The 16,019-nt window shown below is 45.9% G+C and overlaps 1 protein-coding gene and 1 pseudogene across 1 annotated transcript; both read left to right on the top strand.

Moving 5' to 3' along the window:
* The first annotated feature begins 532 nt into the window (after positions 1-532).
* On the top strand, positions 533-3,729 carry LOC106590541 (zinc-binding protein A33-like; annotated as a pseudogene).
* Positions 3,730-10,530: 6,801 nt separating this feature from the next.
* LOC106598487 (zinc-binding protein A33) lies at positions 10,531-12,786 on the top strand. Its single transcript, XM_014189534.2, has 5 exons — positions 10,531-10,572; positions 10,694-10,924; positions 11,017-11,039; positions 11,125-11,243; positions 11,466-12,786. Exons 1-5 carry the CDS (start codon positions 10,531-10,533, stop codon positions 11,999-12,001), a joined length of 951 nt encoding a protein of 316 aa, XP_014045009.1. The 3' UTR covers positions 12,002-12,786.
* Positions 12,787-16,019: the final 3,233 nt, after the last annotated feature.

Raw genomic sequence — 16,019 nt, 5'->3', positions numbered from 1 at the left:
AATTGGTTTATAAAGGCCTTGATTGCCAATAGTCTGTAAATAGTAATAAATAGTGATAAACATTGATTGAAATTGTGAGCTTGTCCTTTAGCTGCTTGCAAAATTGCTTCCTTTTTACTCATGTTCAGCTGTTGGCAGAGAAGGGACAGTGTGGTGGGGCTTGTCCCTGGGTGATGGCAGCTGTATCTCTCAGACAGTCTTCTAGCCGTACCTCTTAGCCACTCCCCCTAGCCCCTATGCTTCCTGATTTCTCAATGTGCGCTCACTGAGGTATAATAAGAACGTGTGCACTGCCATGCCAAATAAGTTTCCTGGTCTCAGAAAGCTCCACCCCTTTGGAACAAAGGGAACAAGCTCAGTTACTCCCAGTGACTAGAGACTGCCTTTACACAGCAAGGATTACTAGCCAAACACTGACCTCAAGCTGCTGCTGGCTGAATCACAGTTTCGTTTCGTAAGAGTGAATCTCAATTTCATACTCCTCACGTCCTCTCTCTTCGCCTCCTTCTCAAAACCCATTGGAAGAGAAAGCTAGAGGTCCCGCCCCTCTGACTTTCTCCTCCCATTGGTTTTGAGAAGTCATTCCAGAGGAGGGAGTGTCTCAAAAACAGAATGGCTTCCAGATCAGCTTCTCCTGAGGAGGATCTCTCCTGTCCTTTTTGCCATGAGATCTTTAAGGATCCTGTGGTCATGTCATGTAGCCACAGCGTCTGTAAAGCCTGTCTGCAGGAATACTGGAAACAGAGGCGATCTCGGGAATGTCCAGTGTGCAGGAAGAGAAGCAAATCAAAAGGCAATCCTCCCTGTAACCTGGTCTTAAAGAACCTGTGTGAGGCATTCTTACAGGAGAGGAGGAGGAGAGATTCAGGGGAGTCTGAGGAGCGCTGCAATCTGCACAACGAGAAACTCAAGCTCTTCTGTCTGGACGATAAACAGCCCATCTGTGTTGTGTGTCAGGCCTCCAGAAAACATAAAGACCACAACTGCTGCCCCATAGACGAAGCTGCACAGTATCAAAAGGTACAGTAGCATAAACAGGTGAATTTCAAATACAGTACATATCAATCATATATCAAATATAATATACAGTTAGTATCAATGTGTTGTTGTATTTATGGCGGTACTTCTGTGTGTGAAACCAATGTCAAATATATATTTTCCAAGCATTTTTCTCAATATTCTGGAGAATATTGATGCAAATAATTTCCTAATTCCTGTAAAAACAGATCTATCCGAATTGATAGATCTGTACAAACATCTAACCACACAGATATGATGTGACACCTAACTACTATACTCACATAACCTGGCTTGTACACAGAGGGGAACAGTGCATTCACCTTCCCTCCATGTAGATCAACTCTGTAATGAAACAACAAAGTACAAATTCTCTTCAATAAAACAATTTCTCCTTCCAGGAGGAACTCCAGACTTTCCTGAAGCCCTTACAGGAGAAGCTGGAGGTCTTTAATAAAGTTAAACAAACCTGTAACCAAACAGTAAAACACATTAAGGTGAGGATGCTGAGTTGTAAGAGAACATAGAATTGTATGGATTTTACTCAAAGTATTTTGTGGGTAAACTGTGAAGATGAACATTTAAATAATGTAATGCCTTTGTTATCTCTGTGTCCAGAACAAGGCCCAGCACACAGAGATGGTGATTAAAGCTGATTTTCAGAAGCTCCACCAGTTTCTACGAGAGGAAGAGGAGGTGAGGATAGCTGTTCTGAGGGAGGAAGAGGAGCAGAAGAGTCAGGTGATGAAGGAGAAGATTGAGGAGATGAGCAGAGAGATATCATCACTTTCAGACACAATCAGAGCCCTAGAGGAGGAGCTGAGAGCTGAAGACATCTCATTCCTCAAGGTCAGCACTGCGCTCTCTAAATTGTAGGGTATGTTTATCAGTTGACTGGTTAATATTGATTGACTGACTCAATCTATTATCTTGTTCTGTAGAACTACAAGGCCATAGTGAGAAGGTAAGTCATCTGTCTCCTGTCTCTCTCTGTTCTGTGGTTCTGAATCCAACCCGACAGCAACACTGACTCCTGAATGTTCTTCCAGAACCCAGTGCACACTGCCGGATCCACAGCTGGTCTCAGGAGGGCTCATAGACGTCGCCAAACACCTGGGAAACCTGCAGTTCAGAGTCTGGGAGAAAATGCAAGGGATTGTGAAATACAGTAAATAAATATCAATTTATGATTATACTAAAATGCATTTATCTGCCTGACCGTCAACTGTGCAGTACTAGTAACCAGTATCATTGACAGTGGTACACAACTATTATAAATTTGACTTGTTCTTCCAACTATTATAAATTTGACTTGTTCTTATATTTTTAAACAGCATCAACTAGAAATCACCCACAGTTCTAATCTAGTAAATCTGCTCTTTGCACTCAGGTCCTGTCACTCTGGACCCTAACACCGCCCACCCAGGTCTCGTCCTATCTGAGAATCTGACCATTGTGAAATGCACAAATGAGAAACAGGAGCTCCCTGATAACCCAGAGAGGTTTGATTACTATGCATGGGTCTTGGGTTCTGAGGGCTTTAACTCAGGGACACACATCTGGGACGTTGAGGTTGGGAACAATACATTCTGGTCACTGGGTGTGATGGAAAAGTCTGTCCAGAGGAAGGGAGCAGTTAATACTGGACACTGGCGATTCTGGCACTTCAAAGGTAAATACGGTGCATTTTCCCCACCAGAATCAACCAGTGTACTCCCCTGTGGCAAAGAAACCCCAGAGGATCAGAGTGCAGCTGGACTGGGACAGAGGAGCGCTGTCATTCTCTGACCCTGATAATAAAACATGTTTACACACTATTACACACACTTTCACTGAGAGAGTCTTTCCATACTTGGGTAGTTACTGCAAGCTCTCCCCACTGAGAATTGCACCAGCGAATGCCTCTGTAAAAGTACAGCATAGTTAGAATCTGTCTAGTGCAACAGCATTTATTGATTATGACACGTGTGTCAATGCATGTTTATAGGTCAAAAATCATCTTACAAATCAACTCAATTTCATTTTACAATGAACATAAATTGTTGTTTGATAGTGAAATGTATAGAATGTTAAAGGTAATTGAGCTCTTTGAGTGTAAACCCCTTTTTGTTGATCAACCTTGTCACAGTGCACTAGCACTGCCCTTCCCCTTCATGTGATGTTTCTTTTCATCTTAAAAATCTACTTGACAGTCAGTCACACATAACTGTATATTCATTGTAACATTATTTGGGAAGCTTAGCCATTAGAGGCTTCTGTTCTGGAGGATGCCAGACAAAGCGGAATACGGATAAGGATAATGTTCCTATCTGGCTCAAAGAACCATGAAAAAGAATGCAATCTAGTGGTGGTTGTCTCAGAGAGAGGTGTTGATGTTTTTAGAACAACCAACCCAGGGACTTGGTGCTGCTGCCTGTTCATACTGTAGGCAGGTGAGCTGACCGATGCCTGGTCAGTGAGGACTAGGTATGTATGAAGTGTCCTGGCAGTTGCACAGCTCCAGGTGGTTTGACCTGATAGGAGACAGCCTGACCAGCCCTGTAGGCGTTGAGCCTCAGCAGCGCAGGCCGACTCTGTCTGAGAGAGAAGGAGCTGTCAAACTAAACATGAGGTATTCTATCCGCCCTGTGTATTGTAAATGATTTGTAAGGCCTGTTGTATGTCTTGTATTTACCAGTAATTCTCTATAATAAAATTGGACAAAAATGTGAATTTTCTCAGTGTGAGGTTTAGTGCCAGGCTGTGTGTGTGTGTGTGCTGTCATACCAATGACTTGACAACAAAGTTGACAAGAACACACAGATCTGGGACCTGGCTAGGTTCAGAACAGGGCTGTTCGATGTCGGTCCTGGAGGGCCAGAACACTTCTGGTTTTCATCCTTTCCTTCTAATAAGGGACTAACTTAGACCTGGAACACCAGGTGAGCGCTATTCTACCTGGAAGAAACCCAAAACAGAAGTGTTTGGGCCCTCCAGGACCAGAATTGAGCAGCCCTGGTTTAGAACACTGAGGAGAACAGTACCACAATGTGCAGGATTCTAGTTGACTGAAAGTTCACATTGTCATCGGGACATTGACCTGCCCAGGGTAATATACTGCACAACACTGTAAAACTCAGCTCTCTCAGATACAGATGATTATTTACCTGTTCCTTCTAAAAACTTTTTAAAACAGGGCTTCATCTCATTACAAACAGACAGATTCAGAGTTCAAACAGAACAAAATAATATTCCACCTAAACTGTGACCTTCAGATCCTGCTAACCAAACAAGGGTGAGTCTTGGAATTGACCTGTTGCCTCCAGAAGCCATTCTGGAGGAGGGAGTGTGACCGTGAGAGAAAATGGCTTCCAGATCGTGTCTCTCAAAGGAGAGAAGATCTCTGCTGTCCTGTGTGCTATGACATCTTCAGGGATCCTGCCATCCTGTTATGTAGCCACAGCATCTGTTCATTGGTAGACAGTCAAAACTGTAACTAGGCTACTCAGAAACATTCACTGTCTTCTTGGTAAGCAACTCCACCTAGAGGAGGAATAACAGCAGACAGCGCCACCTAGAGGCTATGAGGAGGAATAACAGCAGACAGCGCCACCTAGAGGCTGTAAGGAGGAATAACAGCAGACAGCGCCACCTAGAGGCTGTAAGGAGGAATAACAGCAGACAGCACCACCTAGAGGCTATGAGGAGGAATAACAGCAGACAGCACCACCTAGAGGCTATGAGGGGGAATAACAGCAGACAGTGTCCCCCAGAGGCTATGAGGAGGAATAACAGCAGACAGCGCCACCTAGAGGCTATGAGGAGGAATAACAGCAGACAGCGCCACCTAGAGGCTATGAGGAGGAATAACAGCAGACAGCACCACCTAGAGGCTATGAGGAGGAATAACAGCAGACAGCACCACCTAGAGGTTATGAGGAGGAATAACAGCAGACAGTGTCACCTAGAGGCTATGAGGAGGAATAACAGCAGACAGCGCCACCTAGAGGCTATGAGGAGGAATAACAGCAGACAGCGCCACCTAGAGGCTATGAGGAGGAATAACAGCAGACAGCGCCACCTAGAGGAGTAAGGAGGAATAACAGCAGACAGCGCCACCTAGAGGCTGTAAGGAGGAATAACAGCAGACGCACCACCTAGAGGTTATGAGGAGGAATAACAGCAGACAGCACCACCTAGAGGCTATGAGGAGGAATAACAGCAGACAGCGCCACCTAGAGGCTATGAGGAGGAATAACAGCAGACAGCGCCACCTAGAGGCTGTGAGGAGGAATAACAGCAGACAGCACCACCTAGAGGCTGTGAGGAGGAATAACAGCAGACAGCACCACCTGTGGAGAGGGACTGCAGACTGAGCCAAACTCACTCACCAGCCTCCCATTGACGACACACCTGAGAGGAGAGAAAGGACAGGACAGGAGAGAGAGCAGCTCAGAGCGAGGAGAGAAAGGACAGGACAGGAGAAAGAGTAGCTAAGAGCGAGGAGAGAACAGGATAAGACAGGAGAGAGCAGCGAGGAGCGAGGAGAGAACAGGATAGGACAGGAGAGAGAGCAGCGAGGAGCGAGGAGAGAACAGGATAGGACAGGAGAGAGCAGCGAGGAGCGAGGAGAGAACAGGATAGGACGGAGAGAGCAGCGAGGAGCGAGGAGAGAACAGGATAGGACAGGAGAGAGCAGCGAGGAGCGAGGAGAGAACAGGATAGGACAGGAGAGAGCAGCGAGGAGCGAGGAGAGAACAGGATAGGACAGGAGAGAGCAGCGAGGAGCGAGGAGAGAACAGGATAGGAGGAACTTGACAATGTCGTCCAACAGGAACCAGAACCCTCATGAGCTGAAGCAGTTGAGGCTGGAGCAGTTGGCCGGCAGAGCATGTCCAGTATGGTTACACGGAGCTCTTCACATATCCCACACTCGAAGTGGAAGGGTTACGTTGGGAATAAGGCCTTTATTTGCCAGTTAAGGATGGTCACGGTTACTATTACAATTGCGACCTGGCCAAGATAAAGCAAAGCAGTTTGACACATACAACAACACAGAGTTACACATGGAGTAAAACAAACCTAGAGTCAATAATATAGTAGAAAAATAAGTCTATATACAAAGTGAGCAAATGAGGTGAGATAAGGGAGGTAAAGGCAAAAAACGCCATGGTGGCGAAGTAAATACAATAAAGGTAGGTGTAGTAATCTGTGAGCTGCTCTGACAGCTGATGCTTAAAGCTAGTGAGGGAGATAAGTGTTTCCAGTTTTAGAGATTTTTGTAGTTCGTTCCAGTCATTGGCAGCAGAGAACTGGAAGGAGAGGCGGCCGAAGGAGGAATTGGCTTTGGGGGTGACCAGAGAGATATACCTGCTGGAGCACGTGCTACAGGTGGGTGCTGCTATGGTGACCAGCGAGTTGAGATAAGGTGGAACTTTACCTAGCAGGGTCTTGTAGATGACCTGGAGCCAGTGGGTTTGGCGACGAGTATGAAGCGAGGGCCAGCCAATGAGAGCATACAGGTCGCAGTGGTGGGTAGTATATGGGGCTTTGGTGACAAAACGGATGGCACTATGATAGACTGCATCCAATTTGTTGAGTAGGGTATTGGAGGCTATTTTGTAAATAACGTCGCCGAAGTCGAGGATCGGTAGGATAGTCAGTTTTACAAGGGTATGTTTGGTAGCATGAGTGAAAGATGCTTTGTTGCGAAATAGGAAGCCAATTCTAGATTTAACTATGGATTGGAGATGTTTGATGTGAGTCTGGAAGGAGAGTTTACAGTCTAACCAGACACCTAGGTATTTGTAGTTGTCCACATATATAAGTCAGAACCGTCCAGAGTAGTGATGCTGGACGTGCAGGCAACGATCGGTTGAAGAGCATGCATTTAGTTTTACTTGTATTTAAGAGCAGTTGGAGGCCACGGAAGGAGAGTTTTATGGCATTGAAGCTCGTCTGGAGGGTAGTTAACACAGTGTCCAAAGAAGGGCCAGAACTATACAGAATGGTGTCGCCTGCGTAGAGGTGGATCAGAGACTCACCAGCAGCAAGAGCAACATCATTGATGTATACAGAGAAAAGAGTCGGCCCAAGAATAGAACCCTGTGGCACCCCCATAGAGACTGCCAGAGGTCCGGACAACAGGCCCTGCAATTTGACACACTGATCTCTATCAGAGAAGTAGTTGGTGAACCAGGCGAGGCAATCATTTGAGAAACCAAGGCTATTGAGTCTGCCGATGAGGATGTGCTGATTGAGAGAGTCGAAAGCCTTGGCCAGTTCAATGAATACGGCTGCACAGTATTGTTTCTTATCGATGGCGGTTAAGATATCGTTTAGGACCTTGAGCGTGGCTGAGGTGCACCCATGACCAGCTCTGAAACCAGATTGCATAGCGGAGAAGGTGCGGTGGGATTCGAAATCATCGGTAATCTGTTTGTTGACTTGGCTTTCGAAGACTTTAGAAAGGCAGGGTAGGATAGATATAGGTCTGTAGCAGTTTGGGTCAAGAGTGTCCCCCCCTTTGAAGAGGGGGATGACCGCAGCTGCTTTCCAATCTTTGGGAATCTCAGACGACACGAAAGAGAGGTTGAACAGGCTAGTAATAGGGGTTGCAACAATTTCGGCAGATAATTTTAGAAAGAAAGGGTCCAGATTGTCTAGCTGATTTGTAGGGGTCCAGATTTTGCAACTCTTTCAGAACATCAGCTGACAGGATTTGGGAGAAGGAGAAATGGGGAAGGCTTGGGTGAGTTGCTGTGGGGAGTGCAGTGCTGTTGACCGGGGTAGGGGTAGCCAGGTGGAAAGCATGGCCAGCCGTAGAAAAATGCTTATTGAAATTCTCAATTATAGTGGATTTATCGGTGGTGACAGAGTTTCCTATCCTCAGTGCAGTGGGCAGCTGGGAGGAGGTGTTCTTATTCTCCATGGACTTTACAGTGTCCCAGAACTTTTTGAGTTTGTGTTGCAGGAAGTAAATTTCAGCTTAAAAAAATTAGCCTTTGCTTTTCTAACTGCCTGTGTATATTGGTTTCTAACTTCCCTGAAAAGTTGCATATCACGGGGGCTGTTCGATGCTAATGCAGAACGCAACAGGATGTTGTGTTGGTTAAGGGCAGTCAGGTCTGGAGAGAACAAAGGGCTATATCAGTTCCTGGTTCTAAATTTCTTGAATGGGGCATGCATATTTAAGATGGTGAGCAAGGCATTTTTTTTTAAATAACCAGGCATCCTCTACTGAAGGGATGAGGTCAATATCCTTCCAGGATACCCGGGCCAGGTCGATTAGAAAGGCCTGCTCGCTGAAGTGTTTCAGGGAGCGTTTGACAGTGATGAGTGGAGGTCGTTTGACCGCTGACCCATTACGGATGCAGGCAATGAGGCAGTGATCGCTGAGATCTTGGTTGAAAACAGCAGAGGTGTATTTAGAGGGCAAGTTGGTTGGGATGATATCTATGAGGGTGCCCGTGTTTACGGCTTTGGGGTGGTACCTGGTAGGTTCATTGATAATTTGTGTGAAATTGAGGGCATCAAGCTTACACTGAGGGAAAAATGTATTTGATCCCCTGCTGATTTTGTACGTTTGCCCACTGACAAAGAAATGATCAGTCTATAATTTTAATGGTAGGTTTATTTGAACAGTGAGAGACAGAATAACAAACAAAAAAATCCAGAACAACGCATGTCAAAAGTGTTATAAATTGATTTGCATTTTAATGGGGGAAATAAGTATTTGACCCCCTCTCAATCAGAAAGATTTCTGGCTCCCAGGTGTCTTTTATACAGGTAATGAGTTGAGATTAGGAGCACACTCTTAAAGGGAGTGCTCCTAATCTCAGTTTGTTACCTGTATAAAAGACACCTGTCCACAGAAGCAATCAATCAGATTCCAAACTCTCCACCATGGCCAAGACCAAAGAGCTCTCCAAGGATGTCAGGGACAAGATTGTAGACCTACATAAGGCTGGAATGGGCTACAAGACCATCGCCAAGCAGCTTGGTGAGAAGGTGACAACAGTTGGTGCGATTATTTGCAAATGGAAAAAACACAAACGAACTGTCAATCTCCCTCGGCCTGGGGCTCCATGCAAGATCTCACCTCGTGGAGTTGCAATGATCATGAGAACGGTGAGGAATCAGCCCAGAACTACACGGGAGGATCTTGTCAATGATCTCAAGGCAGCTGGGACCATAGTCACCAAGAAAACAATTGGTAACACACTACGCCGTGAAGGACTGAAATCCTGCAGCACCCGCAAGGTCCCCCTGCTCAAGAAAGCACATATACATGCCCGCATGAAGTTTGCCAATGAACATCTGAATGATTCAGAGGACAACTGGGTGAAAGTGTTGTGGTCAGATGAGACTAAAACGGAGCTGCCTATGACCCCAAGAACGCCATCCCCACCGTCAAACATGGAGGTGGAAACATTAAGCTTTGGGGGTGTTTTTCTGCTAAGGGGACAGGACAACTTCACCACATCAAAGGGACGATGGACGGGCCATGTACCGTCAAATCTTGGGTGAGAGCCTCCTTCCCTCAGCCAGGGCATTGAAAATGGGTCGTGTATGGGTATTCCAGCATGACAATGACCCAAAACACACGGCCAAGACAACAAAGGAGTGGCTCAAGAAGAAGCACATTAGGGTCCTGGAGTGGCCTAGCCAGTCTCCAGACCTTAATCCCATAGAAAATCTGTGGAGGGAGCTGAAGGTTCGAGTTGCCAAACGTCAGCCTCGAAACCTTAATGACTTGGAGAAGATCTGCAAAGAGGAGTGGGACAACATCCCTCCTGAGATGTGTGCAAACCTGGTGGCCAACTACAAGAAACGTCTGACCTCTGTGATTGCCAACAAGTGTTTTGCTACCAAGTACTGTCATGTTTTGCAGAGGGGTCAAATACTTATTTCCCTCATTAAAATGCAAATCAATTTATAACATTTTTGATATGCGTTTTTCTGGATGTTTTTGTTGTTATTCTGTCTCTCACAGTTCAAATAAACCTACCATTAAAATTATAGACTGATCATTTCTTTGTCAGTGGGCAAATGTACAAAATCAGCAGGGGATCAAATACTTTTTTCCCTCACTGTAGATTGTAGGGTGGCTGGGATGTTAAGCATGTCCCAGTTTAGGTCACCTAGCAGCACAAGCTCTGAAGATAGATGGTGGGCAATCAGTTCACATATGGTGTCCAGAGCACAGCTGGGGGCAGAGGGTGGTCTATAGCAGGCGGCAACGGTGAGAGACTTGTTTTTAAAGAGGTGGATTTTTAAAAGTAGAAGTTCAAATTGTTTGGGTACAGACCTGGATAGTAGGACAGAACTCTACAGGCTATCAACCATATTACTTTGGATTGTGGGGCAGTTATATCACAAAGATGTCTGAACTACAGTTGTTGCATGTGGAAACTAAAAGAAGACAGTTAGGACAAATCGCTCTTCTGTCAGAAGATGGGAATAAAAACAGGGAGTAAAACCAGGAGCATGTGGATAACACTCTTAGGGAAGCAAAGCAACTCTGAATCAATCATGCTGTGGGTTTCAGATAACCAAACAGTAAAACACATTAAGGTGAGGATGCTGAGTTGTAAGAGAACATAGAATTGTATGGATTTTACTCAAAGTATTTTGTGGGTAAACTGTGAAGATGAACATTTAAATAATGTAATGCCTTTGTTATCTCTGTGTCCAGAACAAGGCCCAGCACACAGAGATGGTGATTAAAGCTGATTTTCAGAAGCTCCACCAGTTTCTACGAGAGGAAGAGGAGGTGAGGATAGCTGTTCTGAGGGAGGAAGAGGAGCAGAAGAGTCAGGTGATGAAGGAGAAGATTGAGGAGATGAGCAGAGAGATATCATCACTTTCAGACACAATCAGAGCCCTAGAGGAGGAGCTGAGAGCTGAAGACATCTCATTCCTCAAGGTCAGCACTGCGCTCTCTAAATTGTAGGGTATGTTTATCAGTTGACTGGTTAATATTGATTGACTGACTCAATCTATTATCTTGTTCTGTAGAACTACAAGGCCATAGTGAGAAGGTAAGTCATCTGTCTCCTGTCTCTCTCTGTTCTGTGGTTCTGAATCCAACCCGACAGCAACACTGACTCCTGAATGTTCTTCCAGAACCCAGTGCACACTGCCGGATCCACAGCTGGTCTCAGGAGGGCTCATAGACGTCGCCAAACACCTGGGAAACCTGCAGTTCAGAGTCTGGGAGAAAATGCAAGGGATTGTGAAATACAGTAAATAAATATCAATTTATGATTATACTAAAATGCATTTATCTGCCTGACCGTCAACTGTGCAGTACTAGTAACCAGTATCATTGACAGTGGTACACAACTATTATAAATTTGACTTGTTCTTCCAACTATTATAAATTTGACTTGTTCTTATATTTTTAAACAGCATCAACTAGAAATCACCCACAGTTCTAATCTAGTAAATCTGCTCTTTGCACTCAGGTCCTGTCACTCTGGACCCTAACACCGCCCACCCAGGTCTCGTCCTATCTGAGAATCTGACCATTGTGAAATGCACAAATGAGAAACAGCAGCTCCCTGATAACCCAGAGAGGTTTGATTACTATGCATGGGTCTTGGGTTCTGAGGGCTTTAACTCAGGGACACACATCTGGGACGTTGAGGTTGGGAACAATACATTCTGGTCACTGGGTGTGATGGAAAAGTCTGTCCAGAGGAAGGGAGCAGTTAATACTGGACACTGGCGATTCTGGCACTTCAAAGGTAAATACGGTGCATTTTCCCCACCAGAATCAACCAGTGTACTCCCTGTGGCAAAGAAACCCCAGAGGATCAGAGTGCAGCTGGACTGGGACAGAGGAGCGCTGTCATTCTCTGACCCTGATAATAAAACATGTTTACACACTATTACACACACTTTCACTGAGAGAGTCTTTCCATACTTGGGTAGTTACTGCAAGCTCTCCCCACTGAGAATTGCACCAGCGAATGCCTCTGTAAAAGTACAGCATAGTTAGAATCTGTCTAGTGCAACAGCATTTATTGATTATGACACGTGTGTCAATGCATGTTTATAGGTCAAAAATCATCTTACAAATCAACTCAATTTCATTTTACAATGAACATAAATTGTTGTTTGATAGTGAAATGTATAGAATGTTAAAGGTAATTGAGCTCTTTGAGTGTAAACCCCTTTTTGTTGATCAACCTTGTCACAGTGCACTAGCACTGCCCTTCCCCTTCATGTGATGTTTCTTTTCATCTTAAAAATCTACTTGACAGTCAGTCACACATAACTGTATATTCATTGTAACATTATTTGGGAAGCTTAGCCATTAGAGGCTTCTGTTCTGGAGGATGCCAGACAAAGCGGAATACGGATAAGGATAATGTTCCTATCTGGCTCAAAGAACCATGAAAAAGAATGCAATCTAGTGGTGGTTGTCTCAGAGAGAGGTGTTGATGTTTTTAGAACAACCAACCCAGGGACTTGGTGCTGCTGCCTGTTCATACTGTAGGCAGGTGAGCTGACCGATGCCTGGTCAGTGAGGACTAGGTATGTATGAAGTGTCCTGGCAGTTGCACAGCTCCAGGTGGTTTGACCTGATAGGAGACAGCCTGACCAGCCCTGTAGGCGTTGAGCCTCAGCAGCGCAGGCCGACTCTGTCTGAGAGAGAAGGAGCTGTCAAACTAAACATGAGGTATTCTATCCGCCCTGTGTATTGTAAATGATTTGTAAGGCCTGTTGTATGTCTTGTATTTACCAGTAATTCTCTATAATAAAATTGGACAAAAATGTGAATTTTCTCAGTGTGAGGTTTAGTGCCAGGCTGTGTGTGTGTGTGTGCTGTCATACCAATGACTTGACAACAAAGTTGACAAGAACACACAGATCTGGGACCTGGCTAGGTTCAGAACAGGGCTGTTCGATGTCGGTCCTGGAGGGCCAGAACACTTCTGGTTTTCATCCTTTCCTTCTAATAAGGGACTAACTTAGACCTGGAACACCAGGTGAGCGCTATTCTACCTGGAAGAAACCCAAAACAGAAGTGTTTGGGCCCTCCAGGACCAGAATTGAGCAGCCCTGGTTTAGAACACTGAGGAGAACAGTACCACAATGTGCAGGATTCTAGTTGACTGAAAGTTCACATTGTCATCGGGACATTGACCTGCCCAGGGTAATATACTGCACAACACTGTAAAACTCAGCTCTCTCAGGTACAGATGATTATTTACCTGTTCCTTCTAAAAACTTTTTAAAACAGGGCTTCATCTCATTACAAACAGACAGATTCAGAGTTCAAACAGAACAAAATAATATTCCACCTAAACTGTGACCTTCAGATCCTGCTAACCAAACAAGGGTGAGTCTTGGAATTGACCTGTTGCCTCCAGAAGCCATTCTGGAGGAGGGAGTGTGACCGTGAGAGAAAATGGCTTCCAGATCGTGTCTCTCAAAGGAGAGAAGATCTCTGCTGTCCTGTGTGCTATGACATCTTCAGGGATCCTGCCATCCTGTTATGTAGCCACAGCATCTGTTCATTGGTAGACAGTCAAAACTGTAACTAGGCTACTCAGAAACATTCACTGTCTTCTTGGTAAGCAACTCCACCTAGAGGAGGAATAACAGCAGACAGCGCCACCTAGAGGCTATGAGGAGGAATAACAGCAGACAGCGCCACCTAGAGGCTGTAAGGAGGAATAACCGCAGACAGCGCCACCTAGAGGCTGTAAGGAGGAATAACAGCAGACAGCACCACCTAGAGGCTATGAGGAGGAATAACAGCAGACAGCACCACCTAGAGGCTATGAGGGGGAATAACAGCAGACAGTGTCCCCCAGAGGCTATGAGGAGGAATAACAGCAGACAGCGCCACCTAGAGGCTATGAGGAGGAATAACAGCAGACAGCACCACCTAGAGGCTATGAGGAGGAATAACAGCAGACAGCACCACCTAGAGGTTATGAGGAGGAATAACAGCAGACAGTGTCACCTAGAGGCTATGAGGAGGAATAACAGCAGACAGCGCCACCTAGAGGCTATGAGGAGGAATAACAGCAGACAGCGCCACCTAGAGGCTATGAGGAGGAATAACAGCAGACAGCACCACCTAGAGGCTGTAAGGAGGAATAACAGCAGACAGCGCCACCTAGAGGCTATGAGGAGGAATTACAGCAGACAGCACCACCTAGAGGCTATGAGGAGGAATAACAGCAGACAGCGCCACCTAGAGGAGTAAGGAGGAATAACAGCAGACAGCGCCACCTAGAGGCTGTAAGGAGGAATAACAGCAGAGAGCACCACCTAGAGGCTATGAGGAGGAATAACAGCAGACAGCGCCACCTAGAGGCTATGAGGAGGAATAACAGCAGACAGCGCCACCTAGAGGCTGTGAGGAGGAATAACAGCAGACAGCACCACCTAGAGGCTGTGAGGAGGAATAACAGCAGACAGCACCACCTGTGGAGAGGGACTGCAGACTGAGCCAAACTCACTCACCAGCCTCCCATTGACGACACACCTGAGAGGAGAGAAAGGACAGGACAGGAGAGAGAGCAGCTCAGAGCGAGGAGAGAAAGGACAGGACAGGAGAAAGAGTAGCTAAGAGCGAGGAGAGAACAGGATAAGACAGGAGAGAGCAGCGAGGAGCGAGGAGAGAACAGGATAGGACAGGAGAGAGAGCAGCGAGGAGCGAGGAGAGAACAGGATAGGACAGGAGAGAGCAGCGAGGAGCGAGGAGAGAACAGGATAGGACGGAGAGAGCAGCGAGGAGCGAGGAGAGAACAGGATAGGACAGGAGAGAGCAGCGAGGAGCGAGGAGAGAACAGGATAGGACAGGAGAGAGCAGCGAGGAGCGAGGAGAGAACAGGATAGGACAGGAGAGAGCAGCGAGGAGCGAGGAGAGAACAGGATAGGAGGAACTTGACAATGTCGTCCAACAGGAACCAGAACCCTCATGAGCTGAAGCAGTTGAGGCTGGAGCAGTTGGCCGGCAGAGCATGTCCAGTATGGTTACACGGAGCTCTTCACATATCCCACACTCGAAGTGGAAGGGTTACGTTGGGAATAAGGCCTTTATTTGCCAGTTAAGGATGGTCACGGTTACTATTACAATTGCGACCTGGCCAAGATAAAGCAAAGCAGTTTGACACATACAACAACACAGAGTTACACATGGAGTAAAACAAACCTAGAGTCAATAATATAGTAGAAAAATAAGTCTATATACAAAGTGAGCAAATGAGGTGAGATAAGGGAGGTAAAGGCAAAAAACGCCATGGTGGCGAAGTAAATACAATAAAGGTAGGTGTAGTAATCTGTGAGCTGCTCTGACAGCTGATGCTTAAAGCTAGTGAGGGAGATAAGTGTTTCCAGTTTTAGAGATTTTTGTAGTTCGTTCCAGTCATTGGCAGCAGAGAACTGGAAGGAGAGGCGGCCGAAGGAGGAATTGGCTTTGAGGGTGACCAGAGAGATATACCTGCTGGAGCACGTGCTACAGGTGGGTGCTGCTATGGTGACCAGCGAGTTGAGATAAGGTGGAACTTTACCTAGCAGGGTCTTGTAGATGACCTGGAGCCAGTGGGTTTGGCGACGAGTATGAAGCGAGGGCCAGCCAATGAGAGCGTACAGGTCGCAGTGGTGGGTAGTATATGGGGCTTTGGTGACAAAACGGATGGCACTATGATAGACTGCATCCAATTTGTTGAGTAGGGTATTGGAGGCTATTTTGTAAATAACGTCGCCGAAGTCGAGGATCGGTAGGATAGTCAGTTTTACAAGGGTATGTTTGGTAGCATGAGTGAAAGATGCTTTGTTGCGAAATAGGAAGCCAATTCTAGATTTAACTATGGATTGGAGATGTTTGATGTGAGTCTGGAAGGAGAGTTTACAGTCTAACCAGACACCTAGGTATTTGTAGTTGTCCACATATATAAGTCAGAACCGTCCAGAGTAGTGATGCTGGACGTGCAGGCAACGATCGGATGAAGAGCATGCATTTAGTTTTACTTGTATTTAAGAGCAGTTGGAGGCCA

Source organism: Salmo salar, chromosome ssa29 (genome assembly GCF_905237065.1).
Source record: "Salmo salar chromosome ssa29, Ssal_v3.1, whole genome shotgun sequence".
NCBI classification, from domain to species: Eukaryota; Metazoa; Chordata; class Actinopteri; order Salmoniformes; family Salmonidae; genus Salmo; species Salmo salar.
This window is presented reverse-complemented; position numbering and strand designations above follow the sequence as displayed.